Below are 25,991 nucleotides of genomic sequence, written 5' to 3' on the forward strand. Positions count from 1 at the left end.
CTATATGATACTACTATATATTACTACTATATGATACTACTATGTAATACTTCTATATATTACTACTATATGATACCACTACATGATACTACTATATGATACTACTATATGATACTACTATATATTACTACTATATGATACTACTATATGAGTAATACTTTTTTATATTTCCACTGTTGTTGTAGCACTAGCACACACACACACACACACACACACACAGGAGAGATTAACACTCTGTCTCCATAGTCTGAGGTTATGAGCATTCTACTCTGCCGCATTCCAAGCCTCAGTGGTATGACAGTCCTGACAGAAAGATGATTTTTTCTGGGAACTATGTATGTACATCGACTGATGTAGTCCCGACTGCACGCCCACTGACTGATGTAGTCCCCTACTGCACTCCCACTGACTGATGTAGTCCCCACTGCACGCCCACTGACTGATGTAGTCCCCACTGCACGCCCACTGACTGATGTAGTCCCCACTGCACGCCGACTGACTGATGTAGTCCCCGCTGCACGTCCACTGACTGATGTAGTCCCCGCTGCACGCCCACTGACTGATGTAGTCCCCCACTGCACGCCCACTGACTGATGTAGTCCCCACTGCACGCCCACTGACAGATGTAGTCCCCACTGCACGCCCACTTGATTTGGGAGAAGGAAAGAGAAAAGAGTTTTGTTGTCAAGGACGATAATAGATTTTCATTCAACTCGAGGGAAGCCTATTGAGGGTTGTCCGTTCCTTTATGGCACACGGAGTTGCTGGTTCAAGATCTGCTCGACTGTCCCCCCCCCTTGGTTGCTACACTAAAGTAGTCTACACTAGCCCGGTGGAGAAGAGTGGAGCTGTCAGCGGTCAGGCCGCTCAGCCGAAGTGGAGAAAATAGCATTCTGCTCTATTTATTTAACTTCTTATGGCTGCAGGGGCAGTGTTGAGTAGCTTGGATGAAAGGTGCACAGAGGTGCCCAGAGTAAACGGCTTGCTCCTCAGTCATAGTTGCTAATATATGCATATTATTATTAGTATTGGATAGAAAACACTCTGAAGTTTCTAAAACTTTGAATTGTGTCTGTGAGTATAACATAACTCATATGGCAGGCAAAAACCTGAGAAGTTCCACTTCGTGTTTGGATTTTTTCTGAGGCTGGTAGATTTTCAACCAAGCTCCCATTGAAATTACAGCGAGATATGGATGAGTTTTCACTTCCTACGGCTTCCACTAGATGTCAACAGTCAATAGAACTTTGTCTGATGACTCTACTGTGAATGGGGGCCGAAGGAGACAGGAATGAGTAACCACTGCCATGAGGTGACCATGCTTTGACCACGTGCGTTCACGTGATAGGCAGCTCCGTTCCATCGCTCAACTGAAGTCAATGTAATTCTCCGGTTGGAATGTTATTCAAGATGTATGTTAACAACATTCTAAAGATTGATTCAGTACATCGTTTGACATGTTTCTACTGACCGTTACGGAACTTTTGGACATTTCGTCACGTTTTAATGAACGCGCTTTGTGACTTTGGAATTGTTTACCAAACGTGCTAACCAAAGTAGCTAATTGGACATAAATAACGGACATTATCGAACAAATCAAGCATTTATTGTGGACCTGGGATTCCTGGGAGTGTATTGTGATGAAGATCATCAAAGGTAAGGGAATATTTATTATGTCATTTCTGGTTTCTGTTGACTCCAACATGGCGGCTAATTTGACTCTTGTTCTGAGCTCCGTCTCAGATTATTGCATGGTTTGCTTTTTCCGTAAAGTTTTTTTGAAATCTGACACAGCGGTTGCATTAAGGAGAGGTATATCTATAATTCCATGTGTATAACTTGTATTATCATCTACATTTATGATGAGTATTTCTGTTGCAACGATGTGGCTATGCATTATCACTGGATGTTTTTGGAACTAGTGAATGTAACGCGCCAATGTAAACTCCGATTTTTTTATATAAATATGAACTTTATCAAACAAAACATGCATGTATTGTGTAACATGAAGTCCTATGAGTGTCATCTGATGAAGATCATCAAAGGTTAGTGATTAATTTTAGCTATATTTCTGCTTTTTGTGACTGCTATCTTTCGCTGGAAAAATGGCTGTGCTTATTGTGGTTTGGTGTGACCTAACATAATCGTTTGTAGTGCTTTCGCTGAAAAGCATATTTGAAATCGGACACTTTGGTGGGATTAACAACAAGATTACCTTTAAAATGGTATAAGAAACATGTATGTCTGAGGAATTTTAATTATGAGATTTCTGTTGTTTTGAATTTGGCGCCCTGCGCTTTCACTGGCTGTTGTCATATCATCCCGTTACTGGGATTGCAGCCATAAGAAGTTTTAACTTCTTAAAACTGTTGTTTTTGACCAATCACAGTAGAACATGTAGCCTGTGTGGTGATACATCAGCACGTTAGTCCAACAGCACGACCAACTAACTAGCTAGCTAACACTATTAGTTTATAAAGTTTTTTAACAATAAAAATCATTGTTTTCTAATACATTTTTCAGTTAATAAATTTTTTTTGCGTGTAATTACTTTTTTAATGCAGTAAGCGATTCACATTTTGCATGTCGATAACGTTTGTTTATTTAGTTGCTATGGTTACCGATTCCTGTCTCCATTGTGTGTCTTAATGGCCCATGTACACTACAGATGTTGGATTTTAACTTGATTACTCTTTTGTCACAGAGAATTTTCCAGTTGCATCAAGAAATTCAAATGAGCCTGATGATTCCTTGAAAATTAGCAGTTCTATTTTTCTCCATGTCGGGGGGGAGTGGTCACAAAAACCATCACGCGCTATGATGAAACTGGCTCTCACGAGGACCCCCACAGGAAAGGAAGACTCAGAGTTACCTCTCCTGCAGAGGATAAGTTTATTAGAGTTACCAGCCTCAGAAATTGCAGCCCAAATAAATGTTTCACAGAGTTCAAGTAACAGACATATCTCAACATCAACTGTTCAGAGAAGACTGCGTGAATCCCCTTTACGATCCCCTAACCAATTGTGCTATTGTGTGTGTTTTTTGTAACTTATTTTGTACATAATGTTTCTGCCACCGTGTCTTAAGACCTGAAAAGAGCATCTAGATATCAGGACAGCGATTACTCACCCCGTACTGGAGGAATACTTTCTCTTCAACGAGTCGGACGGATTTACTTCAGACGCCCGACAAGGCCCTCATCCCCGCCATTCACAGCAGAAAGAGACGGAGATATCGGGGACGAAGGTCCGGGTGCCTTATAAGGATCCGACGGGCGAGCGGGTAATCTCCCTTTACCATCGGTCCTATTAGTCAACGTACAATCAATGGAAAATAAAATAGACAAACTACGATCACGTATATCCTACCAACGGGACATTAAAAACGGTAATATCTTGTGTTTCACCGAGTCGTGGCTGAACGACGACATGAATAACATACAGCTGGCGGGTTTTACAATGCATTGGCAGGATAGAACAGCAGCCTCCGGTAAGACAAGGGGTGTCGGTCTATGTATATTTGTAAACAACAGCTGGCGCACGAAATATAAGGAAGTCTTGAGGTTTTGCTCGCCTGAGGTAGAGTATCTCATGATAAGCTGTAGACCACACTATTTACCAAGATAATTTTAATCTGTATTTTTCGTAGCTGTCTATTTACAACCACAAACCGATGCTGGCACTAAAACCGCACTCAATGAGCTGTATACGGCCATAAGCAAACAGGAACAGGAAAACGCTAATCCAGAGGCGGCACTCCTAGTGGCCGGGGACTTTAATGCAGGAAAACTTAAATCAGTTTTACCTCATTTCTACCAGCATGTCACGTGTGCAACCAGAGGAAAAAAGACTCTAGACCACCTTTACTCCACACACAGAGACACGTTCAAAGCTCTCCCTCGCCCTCCATTTGGCAAATCTTACCATAATTCTATCCTCCTGATTCCTGCTTACAAGCAAAAACTAAAGCAGGAAGTACCAGTGTCTCGGTCAATAACAAAGTGGTCAGATGAAGCAGATGCTAAGCTACAGGACTGTTTTGCTAGCACAGACTGGAATATGTTCCGGGATTCTTCCGATGGCATTGAGGAGTACACCACATCAGTCACTGGCTTCATCAATAAGTACACCGATGACGTTGTCCCCACAGTGACTGTACGTACATACCCCAACCAGAAGCCATGGATTACAGGCAACATCCGCACTGAGCTAAAGGGTAGAGCTGCCGCTTTCAAGGAGTGGGACTCTAACCTGGAAGCTTATAAGAAATCCCGCTATGCCCTCCGACGAACCATCAAACAGGCAAAGCTTCAATACAGGACTAAGATTGAATCGTACTACACCGGTTCCGACGCTCGTTGGATGTGGCAGGGCTTGCAAACTATTACAAACTACAAAAGGGAAGCACAGCCGCGAGCTGCCTAGTGACACGAGCCTACCAGACGAGTTAAATTACTTCTGTGCTCGCTTCGAGGGAAGTAACACTGAAGCATGCATGAGAGCATCAGCTGTTCCGGACGACTGTGTGACCAGGCTCCACGCAGCCGATGTAAGACCTTTAAACAGGTCAACATTCACAAGGCCGCAGGGCCAGACTGATTACCAGGACGTGTACTCCGAGCATGCACTGACCAACTGGCAAGTGTCTTCACTGACATTTTCAACCTCTCCCTGTCCAAGTCTGTAATACCAACATGTTTTAAGCAGACCACCATAGTCCCTATGCCCAAGAACACTAAGGTAACCTGCCTAAATGACTACTGACCGTAGCTTTGAAAGGCTGGTCATGGCTCACATCAACACCATTATCCCAAAAACCGTAGACCCACTCCAATTTGCATACCGCCCCAACAGAGCCTCAGATGATGCAATCTCTATTGCACTCCACACTGCCCTTTCCCAACTGGACAAAATAAACACAGATGTGAGAATGCTGTTCATTGACTACAGCGCAGCGTTCAACACCATAGTGCCCTCAAAGCTCATCAATAAGCTAAGGACCCTGGGACTAAACCCCTCCCTCTGCAAATGGATCCTGGACTTCCTAATGGGCTGCCCCCAGGTGGTAAGGGTAGGTAACAACACATCCGCCATGCTGATCCTTAACACGGGGGCCCCTCAGGGCTCAGTCCCCTCCTGTACTCCCTGTTCACTGATGACTGCATGGCCAGGGACGACTCCAACACCCTCATTAAGTTTGCCGATGACACAATGTTGGTAGGCCTGATCACCGACAAAGACAGCCTATAGGGAGGAGGTCAGAGACCTGGCCGTGTGGTGCCAGGACAACAGCCTCTCCCTCAACGTGATCAAGACAAAGGAGATGATTGTGGATTAGAGGAAAAGGAGGATCGAACACGCCCCCATTCTCATCAACGGGGCTGTAATGGGGCAGGTTGAGAGCTTCAAGTTCCTTGGTGTCCACATCACCAACAAACTACACTGCTCAAAAAAATAAAGGGAACACTTAAACAACACAATGTAACTCCAAGTCAATCACACTTCTATGAAATCAAACTGTCCACTTAGGAAGCAACACTGATTGACAATAAATTTCACATGCTGTTGTGCAAATGGAATAGACAACAGGTTGAAGTTATAGGCAATTAGCAAGACACCCCCAATAAAGGAGTGGTTCTGCAGGTGGTGGCCACAGACCACTTCTCAGTTCCTATGCTTCCTGGCTGATGTTTTGGTCACTTTTGAATGCTGACGGTGCTCTCACTCTAGTGGTAGCATGAGACGGAGTCTACAACCCACACAAGTGGCTCAGGTAGTGCAGTTCATCCAGGATGGCACATCAATGCGAGCTGTGGCAAAAAGGTTTGCTGTGTCTGTCAGCGTAGTGTCCAGAGCATGGAGGCGCTACCAGGAGACAGGCCAGTACATCAGGAGACGTGGAGGAGGCCGTAGGAGGGCAACAACCCAGCAGCAGGACCGCTACCTCCGCCTTTGTGCAAGGAGGTGCACTGCCAGAGCCCTGCAAAATGACCTCCAGCAGGCCACAAATGTGCTTTCGGTGCAGGTGACAAATACAATTTGATTTGATTTGAATGAGGCCTTCATGGTTGAATTGCTGCAAAGAAACCACTACTAAAGGACACCAATAATAAGAAGAGACTTGCTTGGGCCAAGAAACACGAGGAATGGACATTAGACCGGTGGAAATCTGTCCTTTGGTCTGATGAGTCCAAATTTGAGATTTTTGGTTCCAACCATCGTGACTTTGTGAGACACAGAGCAGGTGAACGGATGATCTCCGTATGTGTGGTTTCCACCGTGAAGCATGGAGGAGGAGGTGTGATGGTGTGGGGGTGCTTTTCTGGTGACACTGTCAGTGATTTATTTAGAATTCAAGGCACACTTAACCAACATGGCTACCACAGCATTCTGCAGTGATACACCATCCCATCTGGTTTGCGCTTAGCGGGACTAACATTTGTTTTTCAACAGGACAATGACCCAACACACCTCCAGGCTGTGTAAGGGGTATTTGACCAAGAAGGAGAGTGATTGAGTGCTGTATCAGATGACCTGGCCTCTACAATCACCCAACCTCAACCCAATTGAGATTGTTTGTGGATGAGTTGGACCGCAGAGTGAAGGAAAAGCAGCCAACAAGTGCTCAGCATGTGTGGGAACTACTTCAAGACTGTTGGAAAAGCATTCCAGGTGAAGCTGGTTGAGAGAATGCCAAGAGTGTGCAAAGCTGTCATCAAGGCAAAGGGTGGCTACTTGGAAGAATCTCAAATATAAAATATGTTTTGATTTGTTCAGCACTTTTTTGGTTACTACATGATTCCATATGTGTTATTTCATAGTTTTTTAATGCTATTGTATAACAAAACAATTGATCTAAAAAAATGGATTTTCATCTTCCCTCTACAAATATAAGAATTCACACGAGACGTGCTGTAGCCCATATAGGCTACTTGATCTGACGCCCAGCTGAACTGCAGTCTGAGTTATTGTACAAACACCTCTTTGAGCTGCACCATGGCAGTGATTCTACATATTGAATACTCATTACAATCCTCCTGCTGCAGGGTTAGGATCCGTTATTTTCCTCCTGCGACGAATTAAGATCCGACATCTGTAGTATGTGCGGTGAAATAACGCTCGCTATTCATTTTGGTGATGTTATTAGGAAACATAATGTTAACTTTCACTGCTATGCGGATGACACACAGCTGTACATTTCAATGAAACATGGTGAAGCCCCAAAATTTCCCTCCCTGGAAGCCTGTGTTTCAGACATAAGGAAGTGGATGGCAGCACTTTTTCTACTTTTAAACTCGGACAAAACAGAGATGCTTGTTCTAGGGTCCCAAGGAACAAAGAGATCTTCTGTTGAATCTGACAATTAATCTTGATGGTTGTACAGTCGCCTCAAATAAAACTGTGAAGGACCTCGGCGTTACTCTGGACCCTGATCTCTCTTTTGACGAACATATCAAGACTGTTTCAAGGACAGCTTTTTTCCATCTACGTAACATTGCAAAAATCAGAAACTTTCTGTCCAAAAATGATGCAGAAAAATGTATCCATGCTTTTGTTTCTTCTATATTAGACTACTGCAATGCTCTACTTTCCGGCTACCCGGATAAAGCACTAAATAAACTTCAGTTAGTGCTAAATACGGCTGCTAGAATCTTGACTAGAACCAAAACATGTGATCATATTACTCCAGTGCTAGCCTCCCTACACTGGCTTCCTGTTAAGGCAAGGGCTGATTTCAACGTTTTACTGCTAACCTACAAAGCATTACATGGGTTTGCTCCTACTTATCTGTCCGATTTGGTCCTGCCGTACATACCTACACCATACCTATACCTACACCTACGGTCACAAGACGCAGGCCTCCTAATTGTCCCTAGAATTTCTTAGCAAACAGCTGGAGGCAGGGCTTTCTCCTATAGATCTCCATTTTTATGGAATGGTCTGCCTACCCATGTGAGAGACGCAGACTCAGTCTCGACCTTTAAGTCTTTATTGAAGACTCATCTCTTCAGTAGGTCCTATGATTGAGTGTAGTCTGGCCCAGGAGTGTGAAGGTGAACGGAAAGGCTCTGGAGCAACGAACCGCTCTTGCTGTCTCTGCCTGGCCGGTTCCCCTCTCCACTGGGATTCTCTACCTCTAAGAGAGGCCTCAGCCTGTTGTTCCTCCAGACAGTACAGCCTGTTGTTCCTCCAGACAGTACAGCCTGTTGTTCCTCCAGACAGTACAGCCTGTTGTTCCTCCAGACAGTACAGCCTGTTGGTTATCCTGTTGTTCCTCCAGACAGTACAGCCTGTTGTTCCTCCAGACAGTACAGCCTGTTGTTCCTCCAGACAGTACAGCCTGTTGGTGATCCTATTGTTCCTCCAGACAGTACATCTTGTTGTTCCTCCAGACAGTACATCTTGTTGTTCCTCCAGACAGTACAGCCTGTTGTTCCTCCAGACAGTACAGCCTGTTGTTCCTCCAGACAGTACAGCCTGTTGGTGATCCTGTTGTTCCTCCAGACAGTACAGCCTGTTGTTCCTCCAGACAGTACAGCCTGTTGTTCCTCCAGACAGTACAGCCTGTTGTTCCTCCAGACAGTACAGCCTGTTGGTGATCCTGTTGTTCCTCCAGACAGTACAGTCTGTTGGGGATCCTGTTGTTCCTCCAGACAGTACAGCATGTTGTTCCTCCAGACAGTACAACCTGTTGTTCCTCCAGACAGTACAGCCTGTTGTTCCTCCAGACAGTACAGCCTGTTGGTGATCCTGTTGTTCCTCCAGACAGTACAGCCTGTTGTTCCTCCAGACAGTACAGCCTGTTGTTCCTCCAGACAGTACAGCCTGTTGGTGATCCTGTTGTTCCTCCAGACAGTACAGCCTGTTGTTCCTCCAGACAGTACAGCCTGTTGTTCCTCCAGACTGTACAGCCTGTTGATGATCCTGTTGTTCCTCCAGACAGTACAGCCTGTTGTTCCTCCAGACAGTACAGCCTGTTGTTCCTCCAGACAGTACACCCTGTTGGTGATCCTGTTGTTCCTCCAGACAGTACAGCCTGTTGTTCCTCCAGACAGTACAGCCTGTTGTTCCTCCAGACAGTACAGCCTGTTGGTGATCCTGTTGTTCCTCCAGACAGTACAGCCTGTTGTTCCTCCAGACAGTACACCCTGTTGTTCCTCCAGACAGTACACCCTGTTGTTCCTCCAGACAGTACAGCCTGTTGTTCCTCCAGACAGTACAGCCTGTTGTTCCTCCAGACAGTACAGCCTGTTGTTCCTCCAGACAGTACAGCCTGTTGTTCCTCCAGACAGTACACCCTGTTGTTCCTCCAGACAGTACAGCCTGTTGTTCCTCCAGACAGTACAGCCTGTTGTTCCTCCAGACAGTACAACCTGTTGTTCCTCCAGACAGTACAGCCTGTTGTTCCTCCAGACAGTACAGCCTGTTGTTCCTCCAGACAGTACAGTCTGTTGTTCCTCCAGACAGTACAGTCTGTTGTTCCTCCAGACAGTACAGCCTGTTGTTCCTCCAGACAGTACAGTCTGTTGTTCCTCCAGACAGTACAGTCTGTTGTTCCTCCAGACAGTACAGCCTGTTGGTGATCACGTTGTTTTGGAAAAAAGAGCAGTGTAGATATTGATATTTTCCCCCAGCTGATTGTCCCGGCCGTCGTTGAAGGAAGCGGATCAAGGTGCAGCGTGGTGATCGTACATATTCCTTTTTATTATGGAATCTCGCCAACAAAACAATAAACAAAAACAACCGTGAAGCTTAAGGGCAATGTGCCAGAAACAAAGACAACTTCCCACAATGAAAGGAGGGAAAAAGGGCTACCTAAGTATGGTTCCCAATCAGAGACAACGATAGACAGCTGTCCCTGATTAAGAACCATACCCGGCCAAAACATAGAAATACAAAATCATAGAAAACGAAAACATAGAATGCCCACCCCAAATCACACCCTGACCAAACCAAATAGAGACATAAAAAGGTCTCTCTATGGTCAGGGCGTGATACTGATGAAAGATTCTGTGCCAGTTCTTCGCCCTTGGGACAGACCGGAGGAGTGAGATCACAACATTGATTTCCTGGGAGAGAAAGGAATATTAATATTAATGAACTCCAAAACGTTATATTACTAGAACTACACAGATGGTGTCTTTTCCATCTTGTGGAGATGAGAGGTGTGTTTATGATGCAGGAAGCCCTTTTCCCCATCTGGGAATCCTCGACCAGGCTCCAACATTCCTCTCCCTCCAGTTTTACTGGGTCGCGTTACGATATTCCAATCACTTTTTGAAGAGGAGGAGAGAGAGATTGAGAGAGAAAGAGAGAGAGAGAGAGAGAGAGAGAGAGAGAGAGAGAGAGATAGAGAGAGAGATGGAAGGAAAGAGAGCAATGGACAGAGGAAGAGAGATAGAAGGTGGAATATATGACGATGAGTCTGGATTCTCTTCAGACAGAGAGGGAGAAACACACAACAGGCCTTAATGATGAAGTAATGGTGGAAACAGAGGAACACAGTGTGCAGCTTAACACAGGTCCAAACCATTTACCATACAGAAGTCAAACAGAAAGGTTAAGATAGTGTGTGACTGAGAGAGAGAGAGAGAGAGAGAGAGGACTAGAGAGAGTGAGAGGACTAGAGAGTTAGAGTGAGAGGACTAGAGAGAGTTAGAAAGAGTTAGAAAGAGTTAGAGAGAGAGAGAGAGAGAGAGAGAGAGAGAGAGACTTCTGTATGTGTAATGTTTACTGTTCATTTTTATTGTTTATTTGATTTTTGTATATTACCTACCTCACTTGCTTTGGCAATGTTAACACATGTTTCCCATGCCAATAAAGCCCCTTGAATTGAATTGAATTGAGAGAGAGAGAGAGAGAGAGAGGTTGGGAGGTTGGGGTAGACAGATGGTGACCAGAGAACAGAGGTTTATACTGTTCAGCACCTGTGGTACAGTGTCAAAACAACCGCACCCCTGTGGAGAGGAGGAGGAGGAGGAGGAGGAGGGAGGGAGGAAGGGGGAGAGGGGGAGGGAGGGAGGAAGGGGGAGAGGAGGAAGAGAGAGGAGAGAGGAGAGAGGAGGAGGAGGGAGGGAGGAGAGGAGGAGGAGGAGGAGAGGAGGGGGAAAAAAATAGTGACACAAAGGAGATGAATGATGGGAGTGTGTGTGACATAAATGAAAACACACACACACACACACACACACACACACACACACACACACACACACACACACACACACACACACACACACACACACACACACACACACACACACACACACACACACACACACATTTTTAAAGCATTAACACCATCTACTGGCTAAGTACCAAACCTACAGCCAAGGAGGACTCGTCGACCTGACAGCAAATACACTGTACAAAACATTATGATGTAGACAGACCAGGCGAATCCTGGCGATTGCTATGATCCCTTATTGATGTCACTTGTTAAATCCACTTCAATCCGTGTAGATGAAGAGGCGGAGACAGGGTTAAAGAATGAGTTTTAAGCCTTGAGACAGTTGAGACACAACCAAGATGGCGTAGCAGTCGGACGTGTGTTCGTCTTGTCCCGTCTTGTCCCGTCTTGTTCCGTCTTGTCCCGTCTTGTCCCGTGTACATAGTCGTTTTCCTCTGTTTTTTCCCCCGTATATATCTCGTATATATTTGAATTTAACTGTCCATCTACGACCTGAATATACTTTCCTGCCTTATACTTTAGATTCGGGAACCCCTACCAGAAGCTAGCTAGTAGTCAGTTAGCCACTGCTAGCGGTCATCACCGTTAACTCGGACACCAGCCAGGTTCAGCTCGGTCAATACCTGCCAGTCTGCACAGCGCGATATCAACCAGGAGCATATCGGACTGCTTTTTCTCTATCTCATCACCGGATTCCTGCCGCAAGCCCTGGTACATTACACCGGATCATCGCAGCTAGCTAGCTGCAATCCGAGTGGCTACTCCTGGCTAACGCCTCTGTCCCGAAGCAAGCACCAGTTAGCCTGGAGCTAGCCTCGAGCTAGGCCCATCTCCCACCTCGCCGAATAGGTCTACCAGCTAATTCTTGGGCTACAAAAGCTCTTTTGCCAATTGGCCTGGACCCTTTATTGCCGACAAGGAGCCCCGCCGATCCATCACGACTGGTCTGCCGACGTAACTGTCTGAGGTGGTTTCAACAGGCTCTTCCGTTGCGACATTGCCGAAGGCCCATCTGCTAGCCCCGGCCCGCTAGCTGTCTGAATCGCCGTGTCTCTAGCGTAGTTCACCCAACTTATTGTGGGAAGCTTGTGGAAGGCTACCCGAAACATTTGACCCATATTAAACAATTTAAAGGCAATGCTACCAAATACTAATTGAGTGTATGTAAACTTCTGACCCACTGGGAATGTGATGAAAGAAATAAAAGCTGAAATAAATCATTCTCTCTACTATTATTCTGACATTTCACATTCTTAAAATAAAGTGGTGATCCTAACTGACCTAAAACAAGGAATTTATTCTATAATTAAATGCCAGGAATTGTGAACAACTGAGTTTAAATGTATTTGGCTAAGGTTTATGTAAACTTCCGACTTCAACTGTATATATATATCGATGCCCATGAGACGGATTGTGGTTGAATAGAGAGCTGACAGTGTTAGTGGAATGGGAACAAGTAAACCACTGACACAGAAGACTTCCTGCTGCAGGGCAGAGTAGCGTACACAAAAACCCTGGTCATTTCCTTGAAAGGCTCCAACCACCGTGTAATTTATATAGGACACATTCTTACTGGATGTATATAGATTCACCAACTCCCTCCGCTCTCTATTTTTTACGCTCTCTATTTTTTAGAGGGGGGAGGGGAGACAGAGGAGGAGGGAGGAGGGGAGACAGAGGAGGAGAGACAGAGGAGGGGAGACAGAGGAGGAGAGACAGAGGAGGAGAGACAGAGGAGGGGAGACAGAGGAGGGGAGACAGGGGAGTGGGGAGGGTAGACAGAGGAGGAGAGAGGGGGAGGGGAGAGGAGGAGGAGAGACAGAGGAGGGGGAGGGGAGACGGAGGAGGGGGGAGGAGGGGAGAGGGGGGAGGGGAGACAGAGGAGGAGAGAGGGGGAGAAAGAGGAGGAGAGACAGAGGAGGGGGAGGGGAGACAGAGGAGGGGAGAGGGGGGAGGGGAGACAGAAGGGGAGAGAGGGGGGAGGGGAGACAGAGGAGGGAGGAGAGAGGGGGGAGGGGAGACAGAGGAGGGAGGAGAGAGGGGGGAGGGGAGACAGGAGGAGAGAGGGGGGAGGGGAGACAGAGGAGGGGGGAGGAGGGGAGACAGAGGAGGAGGGAGGAGGGGAGAGGGAGGGGAGAGGGGGGAGGGGAGACAGAGGGGGGGAGAGGGGGAGGGGAGACAGAGGAGGGAAGAGAGAGGGGGGAGGGGAAACAGAGTAGGGGGGAGGGGAGACAGAGGAGGGGAGAGGAGGGGGGGGGAGACAGAGGAAGGGAGAGGGGGGAGACAGTGGAGGGGAGACAGAGGAGGGGTGAGGGGAGACAGAGGAGGGGAGAGGAGATGAGAGGGGGAGACAGAGGAGGGGAGACAGAGGAGGGGAGAGGAGATGAGAGGGGGAGACAGAGGAAGGGAGAGGAGATGAGAGGGGGAGACAGAAGAGGGGAGAGGAATTGAGAGAAAAAAAATGGATAATTAGGAAGATAAATATTACTTTTTTTCTGTTCATCCACATTCAACCACCAGATGGCAGTAACAAACAACATTTCACAGGGTGAAATTCCTCATGCCCTTCCACATTGAAGAACCTCAGATCTTCTCTAGTCCGTTTTGAGAGAGACGGAGACGGACACACCCTCCTTGGAAGACTGGATCCTCATTGAGTCAGTGAACTCTTGGAGAGGTCAGTTTACCGAGGGAGGGAGGATCAGAACACCTTTTTAGTTTTTTTTAATCTAACCCTGATTTTAACAGGTAGGTTGACTGAGAACACATTCTCAGCAACAACCTGGGGAATAGTTACAGGGGAAATGAATGAGCAATTTGTAAACTGGGGATGATTAGGTGGCCATGACAGTATGATGGCCAGATTGGGAATTTAGCCAGAACACCCCTACTCTTATGATAAGTACCATGGGATCTTTAGTGACCACAGAGAGTCAGGACACCTGTTTCACATCCTATCTGAAAGACAGCCACCTAGACAGGGCAATGTCCCCAATCACTGCCCTGGGATATTTTTTTTAGACCAGAAGAAAGAGTGCCCCCTACTGGCACTCCAACACCACTTCTATCAGCGTCTGGTCTCCCATCCAGGGACTGACTAGGACCAACCCTGTTTATCTTCAGAGGCAGGCCATCATTGGGATACAGGTCACTGTTAGCAGGTTCTGTTTTAGCTAGCTCTATAGCTGTTATACCCAATGATCAGTGGGATACAGGTCACTGTTAGCAGGTTCTGTTTTAGCTAGCTCTATAGCTGTTATACCTAATGATCAGGTATCAGCCTGGGAGGGGGGGGGGGGGCACATTTACAGATCAACATTCATAAGGTTCACTGCATATCACTGTTAGGAGGTCCTCCTTTAGCTCTAAAGACCAGATATCAGCCTGGAGGGAGATGAGACACACAGAAATGATATAATATGAACCATTGAATTAAGTTAACATTGCTGGGTTCAATATGCTTCTCCTTACTAGTTGTTGGTTTTTCCATTGGGTGGAAGAAGCTAGAGTCCAATAGATGACTCTACAGGAAGTGGTGAAAGAGGCTAGAGTCCAATAGATGACTCTACAGGAAGTGGTGAAAGAAGCTAGAGTCCAATAGATGACTCTACAGGAAGTGGTGAAAGAGGCTAGAGTCCAATAGATGACTCTACAGGAAGTGGTGAAAGAGGCTAGAGTCCAATAGATGACTCTACAGGAAGTGGTGAAAGAGGCTAGAGTCCAATAGATGACTACAGGAAGTGGTGAAAGAGGCTAGAGTCCAATAGATGACTCTACAGGAAGTGGTGAAAGAAGCTAGAGTCCAATAGATGACTCTACAGGAAGTGGTGAAAGAAGCTAGAGTCCAATAGATGACTCTACAGGAAGTGGTGAAAGAGGCTAGAGTCCAATAGATGACTCTACAGGAAGTGGTGAAAGAGGCTAGAGTCCAATAGATGACTACAGGAAGTGGTGAAAGAGGCTAGAGTCCAATAGATGACTCTACAGGAAGTGGTGCAAGAAGCTAGAGTCCAATAGATGACTCTACAGGAAGTGGTGAAAGAAGCTAGAGTCCAATAGATGACTCTACAGGAAGTGGTGAAAGAGGCTAGAGTCCAATAGATGACTCTACAGGAAGTGGTGAAAGAGGCTAGAGTCCAATAGATGACTACAGGAAGTGGTGAAAGAGGCTAGAGTCCAATAGATGACTCTACAGGAAGTGGTGAAAGAGGCTAGAATCCAGACTTTGAGGTACGTTAGCTTCTGTTTGGTGGGTGTGTCATGGCGTGGCTTGAAGCAATGAGTGACGTATTGAAAAGGGCAGTGGACATGCTGACAGTGTTCCCTAACCCACAACCCAACCCCTACCCCTTTTATCAACTGGTCGTTCAGTACAGTACCGTTTCCGTTCAATTGAATGTTCCGGAGCGTTAAAACTTACTGAACGCAGCCATGGTTACACTTCAGAATAGGGAATGTTTGGTTGTGACACATTATGGCCAGAGAGGAAGAGGGGAAGCGAGAGGTTTTACTCCGCCCAAAATCGGTCCATGAAAAAAAAAGTGAAAGTCACCCAGTAAAAGTGAAAAGTGAAAGTCACCCAGTAAAATACTACTTGAGTAAAATTCCTTATATTAAGCAAACGGCACAATTTTCTTGTTTTTTATTGACTGATAGCCAGGGGCGCAATCCAACACTCGGACATAATTTACAAATGAAGCATGTATGTTTAGTGAGTCCTCCAGATCAGAGGCAGTAGGGATGACCAGGGATGTTTTCTTGATAAATGTATAAATTGGACCATTTTCCTGTCCTGCTAATAAGCATTCAAAATGTAACGAGTACTTTTGGGTGTCAGGGAAAATGTATGTAGTAAAAAGTACCTTAATTCTTTAGGAACGTAGTGGAGTAAAAGTTGTCAAAAATATAAATAGTAAAGTACATATACCCCCTAAAAACTACTTAAGTAGTACTTTAAAGTGTTTTTTATTAAGTACTTTACACCACTGCGCAAAGTTTATTTAATCAAATATATATTTTCATAATGGTTAGGTACCACGGATATAAATGGACTCGTGGGATTTCGGCAACTTTGAAAAAAAAAAAACTTTATATGTGAGTTGTGCTGTTGTCATAGAGATAGATAGAGGACTCATCTTGAATATAAACCAATTTTAAACATGGACCTAGCCATTGAGGGCTTCCATCTTTTTAAATAGTCAACTGGTATTTCTATGAGTTGGGAGAGATCAGCCAATGAGGAGAAAATTGACTACTTTAAACAGAAACCACCTCAATGGCGCTGCCCATGCTGCCACAGACGTTATAATGGCACAGATACAAAGATGACTCCTCTATCTATCTCTATGGCCTGTTGTTCACACACACGTATCTGCCCTCTCATTGGCTAGAATGGTCCTACCTTATGGTACCACCTTTTTTGACCAATCAGATTGGCTCTGAAAAAGCGCTGAGGTAAAAAGATCTAATGTGATTGGTCAAAAGATCAATTAGTGGAAGAAAAAAAATATGAATTGGGTTATGTGCGTAAATGCAGCCACAGAACAGTTTATGCAAACCAACCCTCCTTGTTCTGTCTTGACACTTGAAGGAGTTGTCTCTGAAAACGACTGGTCTCTGCAACTTCACCTTTGTCTCTGTGGTGACAGAGTCTTCAAGTGATGATGATGGGGGTATTGACGCATCTCTCTGCTCTTCTTCTTTTCTCTTACCTTCACACTGCGCTCTCTGAGGTGGTGGTGAAGTTCGATCCAAAGTGCAAGGGGTTCTTCCTGGATGAGAAGACTCCAAATATCCCGGGTATTTTGCTTGATGGGACTGCAAAGAACCATTACAAACCGATTTGCCAGTTGTTCGACAACGTCTACAGGTACGCAACTCTTTATGACACGGCCAACAGGATCCCTGTGTTCTCAGCCTACACCTTCATTGGTTCTGGGAGCGACAGCATCAAAAGGCCAGCATGGAAGATAGAACCCCAGGTAATTGATTCATTCATTCTTTGTGCATTAATGCATTAATGAAAATCTTATTTTAAATGACTGGACATATACTGTAACATACTGTATGTGTAAGATGTGTGAATACTCTGTCAATAGATCTGTGAAGTGTGTATCTTAAAAGTATTTCAAATAAATATTGTTCCTGTAGCTGGATGAAGAGGAAGATCCCAATATGGCACTGGCTACACCGGGAACCAATTACCCAAACCAGGCTGTCAAAGAAGACTATGTTGGAGCAGAGGACACACACAAGGTGAACAGAGGTCACATGTTTCCAAATGAGCATGCGCATGATATAGAAAGCAAGAATTCCACCTTTACCCTGACCAACTGCGTTCCGCAAGCAGTGTCCTCAAATGCGTTTAGCTGGTGTAAAATGGAGAAAAGTGTCAAAAAGATTCTTGAGAACGACTGTAAGGATGCTAACAACAAGATAAAAGCCTATGTGGTGACCGGAGCGGTGCCCAGTAACGGCAACACACTGAAGAACCGAGTGAACATCCCATCTTACTTGTGGTCTGCCTATTGTTGTTACAACAGAAACCTGGGTGAGTGGATGGCCAAGGGATATTGGAGCGAGAATGTAGCAGAGGTGTGCGGGAAAAAAAGGTTGAAACCACTTGCGTTGACAGATCTGTATGAAAAACTGAACGTAATCTACCCCGGAGGAGAAGTCAGTCTATTTCCCCAGCAGTGTTCAAGTGGTTTACAGCTCAGGTTAGCAGGGGAAGATTTAGATTCGGATGGGGAAGACGGAGGAAGAGATGGGCAAGAAGAGGATGATGAGTGTGCCTGTCCTTCCGGAAGGGCTGAAGAACAGGTAGACAACTGAATCTAGCTGCCGCACAAATGCAATGGTATTGACCGCAAATAGCCCAAATACATATTGTATTTGACATGAATATACCGTAATAATTTCAAACATTGATTACATAAATGCAATCAATATGTTTCTGTATATATTCGTGGGAATATTTTAAGACTTCCTTGATTAAAATCATTTTACCTGAATTCCTTGTGATTAGTCTTTTGTCCAACAATAATAAAAATGTGTATTTGTTGGTGGTCTCCATTTTGCTCCAAGTCCCCCGTCACCGTCGATGTGCCAACTTCTGTTTGTAGCGTCCGAAGCATTTTGGGCAATTGGAGTATGAAGGTAGTTTTGTGCCCTACCCAAGAAACGGGCGAGATGTTGTAAAAACAACACATTTCCTGAGCTTATGTCTCCTACATACAGGACAAACACTTCAAAACGTGGTTTCTTATTGGTTGACGGTCTGTTTTGCCATTTATGAATGTGTAATTCAATGCATTTCTCTGGGCTATAGAAGTAAAGGCCAAATTCAGTATTTGATCAAAAAAATATTATAATTTTAATTAATTTAATTAATTAATTTAAAGCAAAGCCATGTTAATTTACACCCCACAACGGCTTAGACTTTTAACAATGTACTATTCTCCCAGTCTGCCTATGCATATTTCTCTCACACACACACACACACACACACACACAGAGGTTTGTTAAAAGTATTTTAGTTTCACAACATTACTCAGAATATAAGACAACAGGACTTATTATTCAGCTGTATAATTGTTAGGTAGCTCTGGTCCAGGTTGTTACATGCATCTAGCAGGTTCAAGCACCAGCAAGTCTGTACGTAACGCCTTGGACCAGATCTAATCATTAGTAGGGCACTAAGGCCCATAGAGCTCAGGTCAAAAGTAGGGCACTATGGCCCATAGAGCCCTGGTCAAAAGTAGGGCACTAAGGCCCATAGAGCCCTGGTCAAAAGTAGGGCACTATGGCCCATAGAGCCCTGGTCAAAAGTAGGGCACTATGGCCCATAGGGCCCTGGTCAAAAGTAGGGCACTAAGGCCCATAGAGCCCTGGTCAAAAGTAGGGCACTATGGCCCATAGAGCCCTGGTCAAAAGTAGGGCACTATGGCCCATAGGGCCCTGGTCAAAAGTAGGGCACTAAGGCCCATAGGGCCCTGGTCAAAAGTAGGGCACTAAGGCCCATAGGGCCCTGGTCAAAAGTAGGGCACTATGGCCCATAGAGGCCCTGGTCAAAAGTAGGGCACTATGGCCCATAGAGCCCTGGTCAAAAGTAGGGCACTATGGCCCATAGGGCTCAGGTCAATAGTAGTAGAGAATAGGGTAGCATTAGGGACTCTCCATAGTTAGATATTACAACAATTAACCAGAGAGGGTGACAGACAACAGGAGACAACTCTACAATAGAAAATAAACCCAACTATTTAAAAATAAATCACATAACAATGACTGCAGAGTCTGAGTGAATATATATGTACAGTCCAGTAGGGGACCATTAGTCCAGCCAGTCCAGTAGGGGACCATTAGTCCACTAGGGGACTATTAGTCCAGCCAGTCCAGTAGGGGACCATTAGTCCAGCCAGTCCAGTAGGGGACTATTAGTCCAGCCAGTCCAGTAGGGGACTATTAGTCCAGCCAGTCCAGTAGGGGACTATTAGTCCAGCCAGTCCAGTAGGGGACTATTAGTCCAGCCAGTCCAGTAGGGGACTATTAGTCCAGCCAGTCCAGTAGGGGACTATTAGTCCAGCCAGTCCAGTAGGGGACTATTAGTCCAGCCAGTCCAGTAGGGGACCATTAGTCCTAACAGCCAGTCCAGTAGGGGACCATTAGTCCTAACAGCCAGTCCAGTAGGGGACCATTAGTCCAGCCAGTCCAGTAGGGGACCATTAGTCCAGCCAGTCCAGTAGGGGACCATTAGTCCAGCCAGTCCAGTAGGGGACCATTAGTCCAGCCAGTCCAGTAGGGGACCATTAGTCCAGCCAGTCCAGTAGGGGACCATTAGTCCAGCCAGTCCAGTAGGGGACTATTAGTCCTAACAGCCAGTCCAGTAGGGGACCATTAGTCCAGCCAGTCCAGTAGGGGACCATTAGTCCAGCCAGTCCAGTAGGGGACCATTAGTCCAGCCAGTCCAGTAGGGGACCATTAGTCCAGCCAGTCCAGTAGGGGACCATTAGTCCAGCCAGTCCAGTAGGGGACCATTAGTCCAGCCAGTCCAGTAGGGGACCATTAGTCCAGCCAGTCCAGTAGGGGACTATTAGTCCAGCCAGTCCAGTAGGGGACTATTAGTCCAGCCAGTCCAGTAGGGGACCATTAGTCCAGCCAGTCCAGTAGGGGACCATTAGTCCAGCCAGTCCAGTAGGGGACCATTAGTCCAGCCAGTCCAGTAGGGGACCATTAGTCCAGCCAGTCCAGTAGGGGACCATTAGTCCAGCCAGTCCAGTAGGGGACCATTAGTCCAGCCAGTCCAGTAGGGGACTATTAGTCCAGCCAGTCCAGTAGGGGACTATTAGTCCAGCCAGTCCAGTAGGGGACCATTAGTCCAGCCAGTCCAGTAGGGGACCATTAGTCCAGCCAGTCCAGTAGGGGACCATTAGTCCAGCCAGTCCAGTAGGGGACCATTAGTCCAGCCAGTCCAGTAGGGGACCATTAGTCCAGCCAGTCCAGTAGGGGACCATTAGTCCAGCCAGTCAAAGGCTCAGCCCCATATTTCCTATATAGTGCACTGCTTTTGACCACAGGTTTATATAGCGCACTACAGAGCCTATGGGGCTCTGGTCAGAAGTAGTGCACTATATAGAGAATAGGGTTCCATAGGGCTCTGGTCTAAAGTAGTGTACTATATAGGGAATAGGGTTCCATAGGGCTCTGGTCTAAAGTAGTGCACTACATAGGGAATAGGGTTCCATAGGGCTCTGGTCTAAAGTAGTGCACTATATAGGGAATAGGGTTCCATAGGGCTCTGGTCTAAAGTAGTGCACTACATAGTGAATAGGGCTCTGGTCTAAAGTAGTGCACTACATAGTGAATAGTGTACTATTTGGGACAAAGCCCCTAAGACCGGTTAGTTATTCCAGACAGAGATAGGTTTTGACAGTTTAATCTAGTTTGACTTGGTCCTGTTAATGTTTGTTCTCACGCTCCTTCCTATACCATATCTCCCTCAGTACCTCTCTCTGTTCCCCTCCATGTCAGGGGTTCTCTGTTTTAACTCGGGGTCCCTCTCCCAGCATTGAGGACCCCCCCCCCCCACGTATATTTCTATGGGTACAAGCTCTGTTCATGACACAAACTGTTCACATCCCTCTGGTTGGAGAGAATGTTGCAGGTTTAAAGTATAGTTCCTGAAATTCTACACATTTTGTCATGTGGTGCAAAGAAAATGTTGCAGTTTTAAAGCATTTTTGTTGTTGTTGCAATTCTATACATTCTGCAATTTTTCCTAACGTCTATTCATGTGATATTTGAGTGACTAAAAAAATTACAACAATATCTATGGCCTAAAAAAAACCTTAATAAAGAAAACGTTAGCTGACATGGGCTGGTTGATCTGGACATTTCTGACACGTTACACGTATCTCTCTAAGGTCTACGATGATGACAAGAGGACCTGATGATGTACTACCCAATTTAGAAACTGTACCTTGTGCATTCTACTATTATCATTTTCAAGAGTTTAGTTTAAAGCAGGACCCCGTGTCGCCCCCTCAGTTTGAGATCCACTGCTCTATGTGATGTTCTGTACGGGCCCCTCTCCCCTCTATGTGATGTTCTGTACGGGCCCCTCTCCCCTCTATGTGATGTTCTGTACGGGCCCCTCTCCCCTCTATGTGATGTTCTGTACGGGCCCCTCTCCCCTCTATGTGATGTTCTGTACGGGCCCCTCTCCCCTCTATGTGATGTTCTGTACGGGCTCCTCTCCCCTCTATGTGATGTTCTGTACGGGCCCCTCTCCCCTCTATGTGATGTTCTGTACGGGCCCCTCTCCCCTCTATGTGATGTTCTGTACGGGCCCCTCTCCCCTCTATGTGATGTTCTGTACGGGCTCCTCTCCCCTCTATGTGATGTTCTGTACGGGCCCCTCTCCCCTCTATGTGATGTTCTGTACGGGCCCCTCTCCCCTCTATGTGATGTTCTGTACGGGCTCCTCTCCCCTCTATGTGATGTTCTGTACGGGTTCGCTGATCTTCAGACAGCCCCAGTAGATCATTCTGCACATGCTCAGTACAGTCAGGAGAATCAGGAAGACCCAAGAGGCATAAATCCCTCTGTGGAGCAAGGCTGGTTTACACGTTCCCATCTAGAGAGAGAAACAGAGACAGAGAGAGAGAAACAGAGAGAGAGAGAGAGACAGAGAGAGAGAGAGACAGACAGACAGAGAGAGAGACAGACAGAGAGAGACAGAGAGAGAGAGAGAGAGAGACAGAGAGAGAGCGTAACAGAGGGGGAAACAGAGGTTAGAGTACTAAGCATAGTTCCCTCTGGCTTCCATGTTCCCACCTACAGATGCTTACACACACACACACACACACACGATTGTGACTGAAATAGTATCCTCAGAAACTAAACTCACCACTAGTCCTGCCGTGCCGCCAGAGAAAACCAAAAACAACAGGAAACACCACAAGCCCCGCCTCCTGGGGTACCGCCGGCCAACAGAAGAGCTGCAACGGAGATAAACAGGAAGTCAGTACAGGAACAGAGTTGAAGAACGGTAAAAGGAATAAGTTGATGTGAGATGGTATATAGACTCACACTTTTCTGCAGTGGGGGCATCTGGCTAACGTTCTGTCTGAGAAATCAGTCCACTGACGACACACACAGTACACTACTGTTAGTTTACACCACTACTACCCCCAACCCCGCCCTCAGACACACACAGTACACTACTGTTAGTTTACACCACTACTACTACTACCCCCAACCCCGTTCCCTCAGACACACACAGTACACTACTGTTAGTTTACACCACTACTACTACTACTACCCCCAACCCCGCCCTCAGACACACACAGTACACTACTGTTAGTTTACACCACTACTACTACTACTACCCCCAACCCCGTTCCCTCAGACACACACAGTACACTACTGTTAGTTTACACCACTACTACTACTACTACCCCCAACCCCGTTCCCTCAGACACACACAGTACACTACTGTTAGTTTACACCACTACTACTACTACTACCCCCAACCCCGCCCTCAGACACACACAGTACACTACTGTTAGTTTACACCACTACTACTACTACTACTACTACCCCGCCCTCAGACACACACAGTACACTACTGTTAGTTTACACCACTACTACTACTACTACTACTACCCCGCCCTCAGACACACACAGTACACTACTGTTAGTTTACACCACTACTACTACTACTACCCCCAACCCCGTTCCCTCAGACACACACGGTCCTACCAGGAATGTGTTTCTGCAGTGTCCACAGACCACTCTGACCCCAGCGAGTTGTTGAGGTTCTGGACTGTCCGAACTCGACCCGGCAGCACGCACCAGACCCAAGTTCATGACACGCTTACTGGAACACACACACACGATCAGTTACAATCCTTAACCCCTGACACACCAAACAGAATGGACTCTAGCCTCGATCAGTAACAGAATGGACTCTAGCCTAGACCAGTAACAGAATGGACTCTAGCCTAGACCAGTAACAGAATGGACTCCAGCCTTGATCAGTAACAGAATAGACTCTAGCCTTGATCAGTAACAGAATGGACTCTAGCCTTGATCAGTAACAGAATGGACTCTAGCCTAGACCAGTAACAGAATGGACTCTAGCCTTGATCAGTTACAGAATGGACTCTAGCCTTGATCAGTAACAGAATGGACTCTAGCCTTGATCAGTTACAGAATGGACTCTAGCCTAGACCAGTAACAGAATGGACTCTAGCCTAGACCAGTAACAGAATGGACTCTAGCCTTGATCAGTTACAGAATGGACTCTAGCCTAGACCAGTAACAGAATGGACTCTAGCCTTGATCAGTTACAGAATGGACTCTAGCCTAGACCAGTAACATAATGGACTCTAGCCTAGATCCTTCCAATCTTCTCCCTCTCCCATTCTCCCTACCAAACCTTGTCATTTCTCTCTCTACCCGTCTTTATATCCCCCATCTCCCTCTCTCACCAGTAAAGTCGGGGACAGGCGATCCTCTGTGACGTGACTTTACAGATGAGGAGACAGTTACAGGGGCAGCGGACATACTTCTTCCCTGCTGGAGCATTCTTTATAGGCTAGAGAGAGAGACGATGATAAGAGTTAGTTCTGATAACTACTTAATAGTATCCTTCCATCAGTCTCCAGTGTGTGTGTGTGTGTGTGTGTGTGTGTGTGTGTGTGTGTGTGTGTGTGTGTGTGTGTGTGTGTGTGTGTGTGTTGTAAGTAGATAGAACTGTGTCTGCATTCTGCTCACCGTAGCCTCATTGCAGATGATGCACTTGACTACGTGTTGATGTGTCTTTCCCTCCACGTTGATGGCACTCTGACACACCCTATAATACAATAATACAGCTTTATTGTCCAAATGTTACAGTAAAACAACAGATTTGCCTTCTGCTAAATGTTTAACCCCGTTTATCCAGTCCCCAGCCAGGGATTTAAAAGGACAGGTTCATCTGCTGAGGTAGGATGTATAGAGTGTGTGTGTGTGTGTGTTGCTGGGCTACCTACCTACAACTGATGATGGGGGAGCTGCCAATGTCTGGGCTGCCCAGGGGAGAATAGGGAGGGGGGGCTTCACCGAACAGGACTGGAGGGGGGGCACTGGGGCTGAGGAATGGAGGGAAACCTGGGGCAGAGGACGGGAGGAGAGAGGTGGGTAATATATTTTATTTTGGGGGGGGGGGGGCAGAGTAGAAGGAGGAGGGAATACGGGAAGGAAGGCAGAGAAAGAGTATGACAGGAAATACATTTTTTTTTTAAGAGGAATGATTCGTTCACACAAAAGCTTTCACTTCTGAGTACACATGACTGTCTAGAAATAGAATATGGAAGTGAAATCAGTTGTTATTGCTGGATAGATACCCTCTTCTACTAGGTAGTTACTATTCAGCCAGCTAGTAGCTACGGGGGAAAAAACAGTAAATAGCCGAGTTGTTAATAAACTAGCTAGCTAGACAGCTTATGTGCATCCAGCATCCAGCTAAGCTAGCTAGTTGACCTTAGCGAGCTAGTTAGCTACTGTTGCTAGCTAGGTAGTTAGCTATTGTTGTTAGCTAGCCAGCTAAGTAACATAGCCAATGCCAGCTGTTGTTATAGCTAGTTACTCACTCTGTGGCCTCGGGGGAAAGCCATACGAAGCACCGTTCGTCCCGTCGTGCTGGTCCGAAAGCAACGGGCTACGCTCTCCATCCGACATAGCGTAGCTAGTGGGAACCAGCGCAGGCTGTAGCGGGGTGTCGAGTGCCCAAACCGGGGTAGTGTGTATGGCCGGGACGACTGAGTGAACCTAGTTAGCTGAAGTATTCACATGATCACGGAAACCAGGAAGAAGGAAGCAACAAACAACAAAAAAACACTCTGTCACATGACTCGTTAGTCATTACGCAGGTGATGGACGGGATGTTCAACCAATTGTCGTCCTCAATATAAATCGGGAGGCCGGAAGTCGTCTAGTGATTGGTTTGTTGTTGTTGCCCGCCACATCCACGCATCATACGGTCACTTATTACAGCTCAATGTACAGCCACCGCTTCTTCACCGGGGCGCAACAACGCGAGATTTCAGGGAACGCTTGAAAAACAGACCAGGCCGGTTTAAAAAAAAATATTTATATATATTTTTTTGTTGTTAACAGTAACATGCAAAACACACAAAAAAACAGAACAGCCAGAGGGATTCCCACAAAGCAATAAGGAAGATCATTTTTTTAAAATATAATAATTCAAATCCACATTATATAAATTGAAATACAGACATGTAGCAAATACATTTTGTTGA

General features: G+C 46.1%; 2 protein-coding genes across 2 annotated transcripts; one reads left to right on the forward strand and one right to left on the reverse strand.

The window, feature by feature from the left end:
• The first annotated feature begins 16,704 nt into the window (after nucleotides 1–16,704).
• Nucleotides 16,705–18,200, forward strand: LOC139534743 (endonuclease domain-containing 1 protein-like). Its single transcript, XM_071334158.1, has 2 exons — nucleotides 16,705–17,168; nucleotides 17,338–18,200. Exons 1-2 carry the CDS (start codon nucleotides 16,848–16,850, stop codon nucleotides 18,019–18,021), a joined length of 1,005 nt encoding a protein of 334 aa, XP_071190259.1. The 5' UTR covers nucleotides 16,705–16,847; the 3' UTR covers nucleotides 18,022–18,200.
• Nucleotides 18,201–18,706: 506 nt separating this feature from the next.
• pip4p1b (phosphatidylinositol-4,5-bisphosphate 4-phosphatase 1b) lies at nucleotides 18,707–25,637 on the reverse strand. Its single transcript, XM_071334159.1, has 8 exons — nucleotides 25,323–25,637; nucleotides 24,723–24,840; nucleotides 24,466–24,544; nucleotides 24,180–24,286; nucleotides 23,449–23,566; nucleotides 22,777–22,829; nucleotides 22,595–22,685; nucleotides 18,707–22,321 (listed from the first exon to the last, which is right to left on the reverse strand). Exons 1-8 carry the CDS (start codon nucleotides 25,408–25,410, stop codon nucleotides 22,178–22,180), a joined length of 798 nt encoding a protein of 265 aa, XP_071190260.1. The 5' UTR covers nucleotides 25,411–25,637; the 3' UTR covers nucleotides 18,707–22,177.
• Nucleotides 25,638–25,991: the final 354 nt, after the last annotated feature.

The sequence above is a fragment of the Salvelinus alpinus genome, chromosome 11, assembly GCF_045679555.1.
Source record: "Salvelinus alpinus chromosome 11, SLU_Salpinus.1, whole genome shotgun sequence".
NCBI lineage: Eukaryota > Metazoa > Chordata > Actinopteri > Salmoniformes > Salmonidae > Salvelinus > Salvelinus alpinus.

What these genes read in the sequence shown, in the direction of transcription:
- LOC139534743 (XM_071334158.1), top strand. Translation starts at nt 16,848, where the DNA reads ATGATGATGGGGGTATTGACGCATCTCTCTGCTCTTCTTCTTTTCTCT. An exon ending in CATGGAAGATAGAACCCCAG is followed by an intron (nt 17,169 to 17,337) that starts GTAATTGATTCA and finishes TTGTTCCTGTAG; the next exon opens with CTGGATGAAGAGGAAGATCC.
- pip4p1b (XM_071334159.1), bottom strand. Translation starts at nt 25,410, where the DNA reads ATGTCGGATGGAGAGCGTAGCCCGTTGCTTTCGGACCAGCACGACGGG. An exon ending in TCCCCCATCATCAGTTGTAG is followed by an intron (nt 24,545 to 24,722) that starts GTAGGTAGCCCA and finishes ATTGTATTATAG; the next exon opens with GGTGTGTCAGAGTGCCATCA. An exon ending in GCCTGTCCCCGACTTTACTG is followed by an intron (nt 23,567 to 24,179) that starts GTGAGAGAGGGA and finishes TGTGTGTTCCAG; the next exon opens with TAAGCGTGTCATGAACTTGG.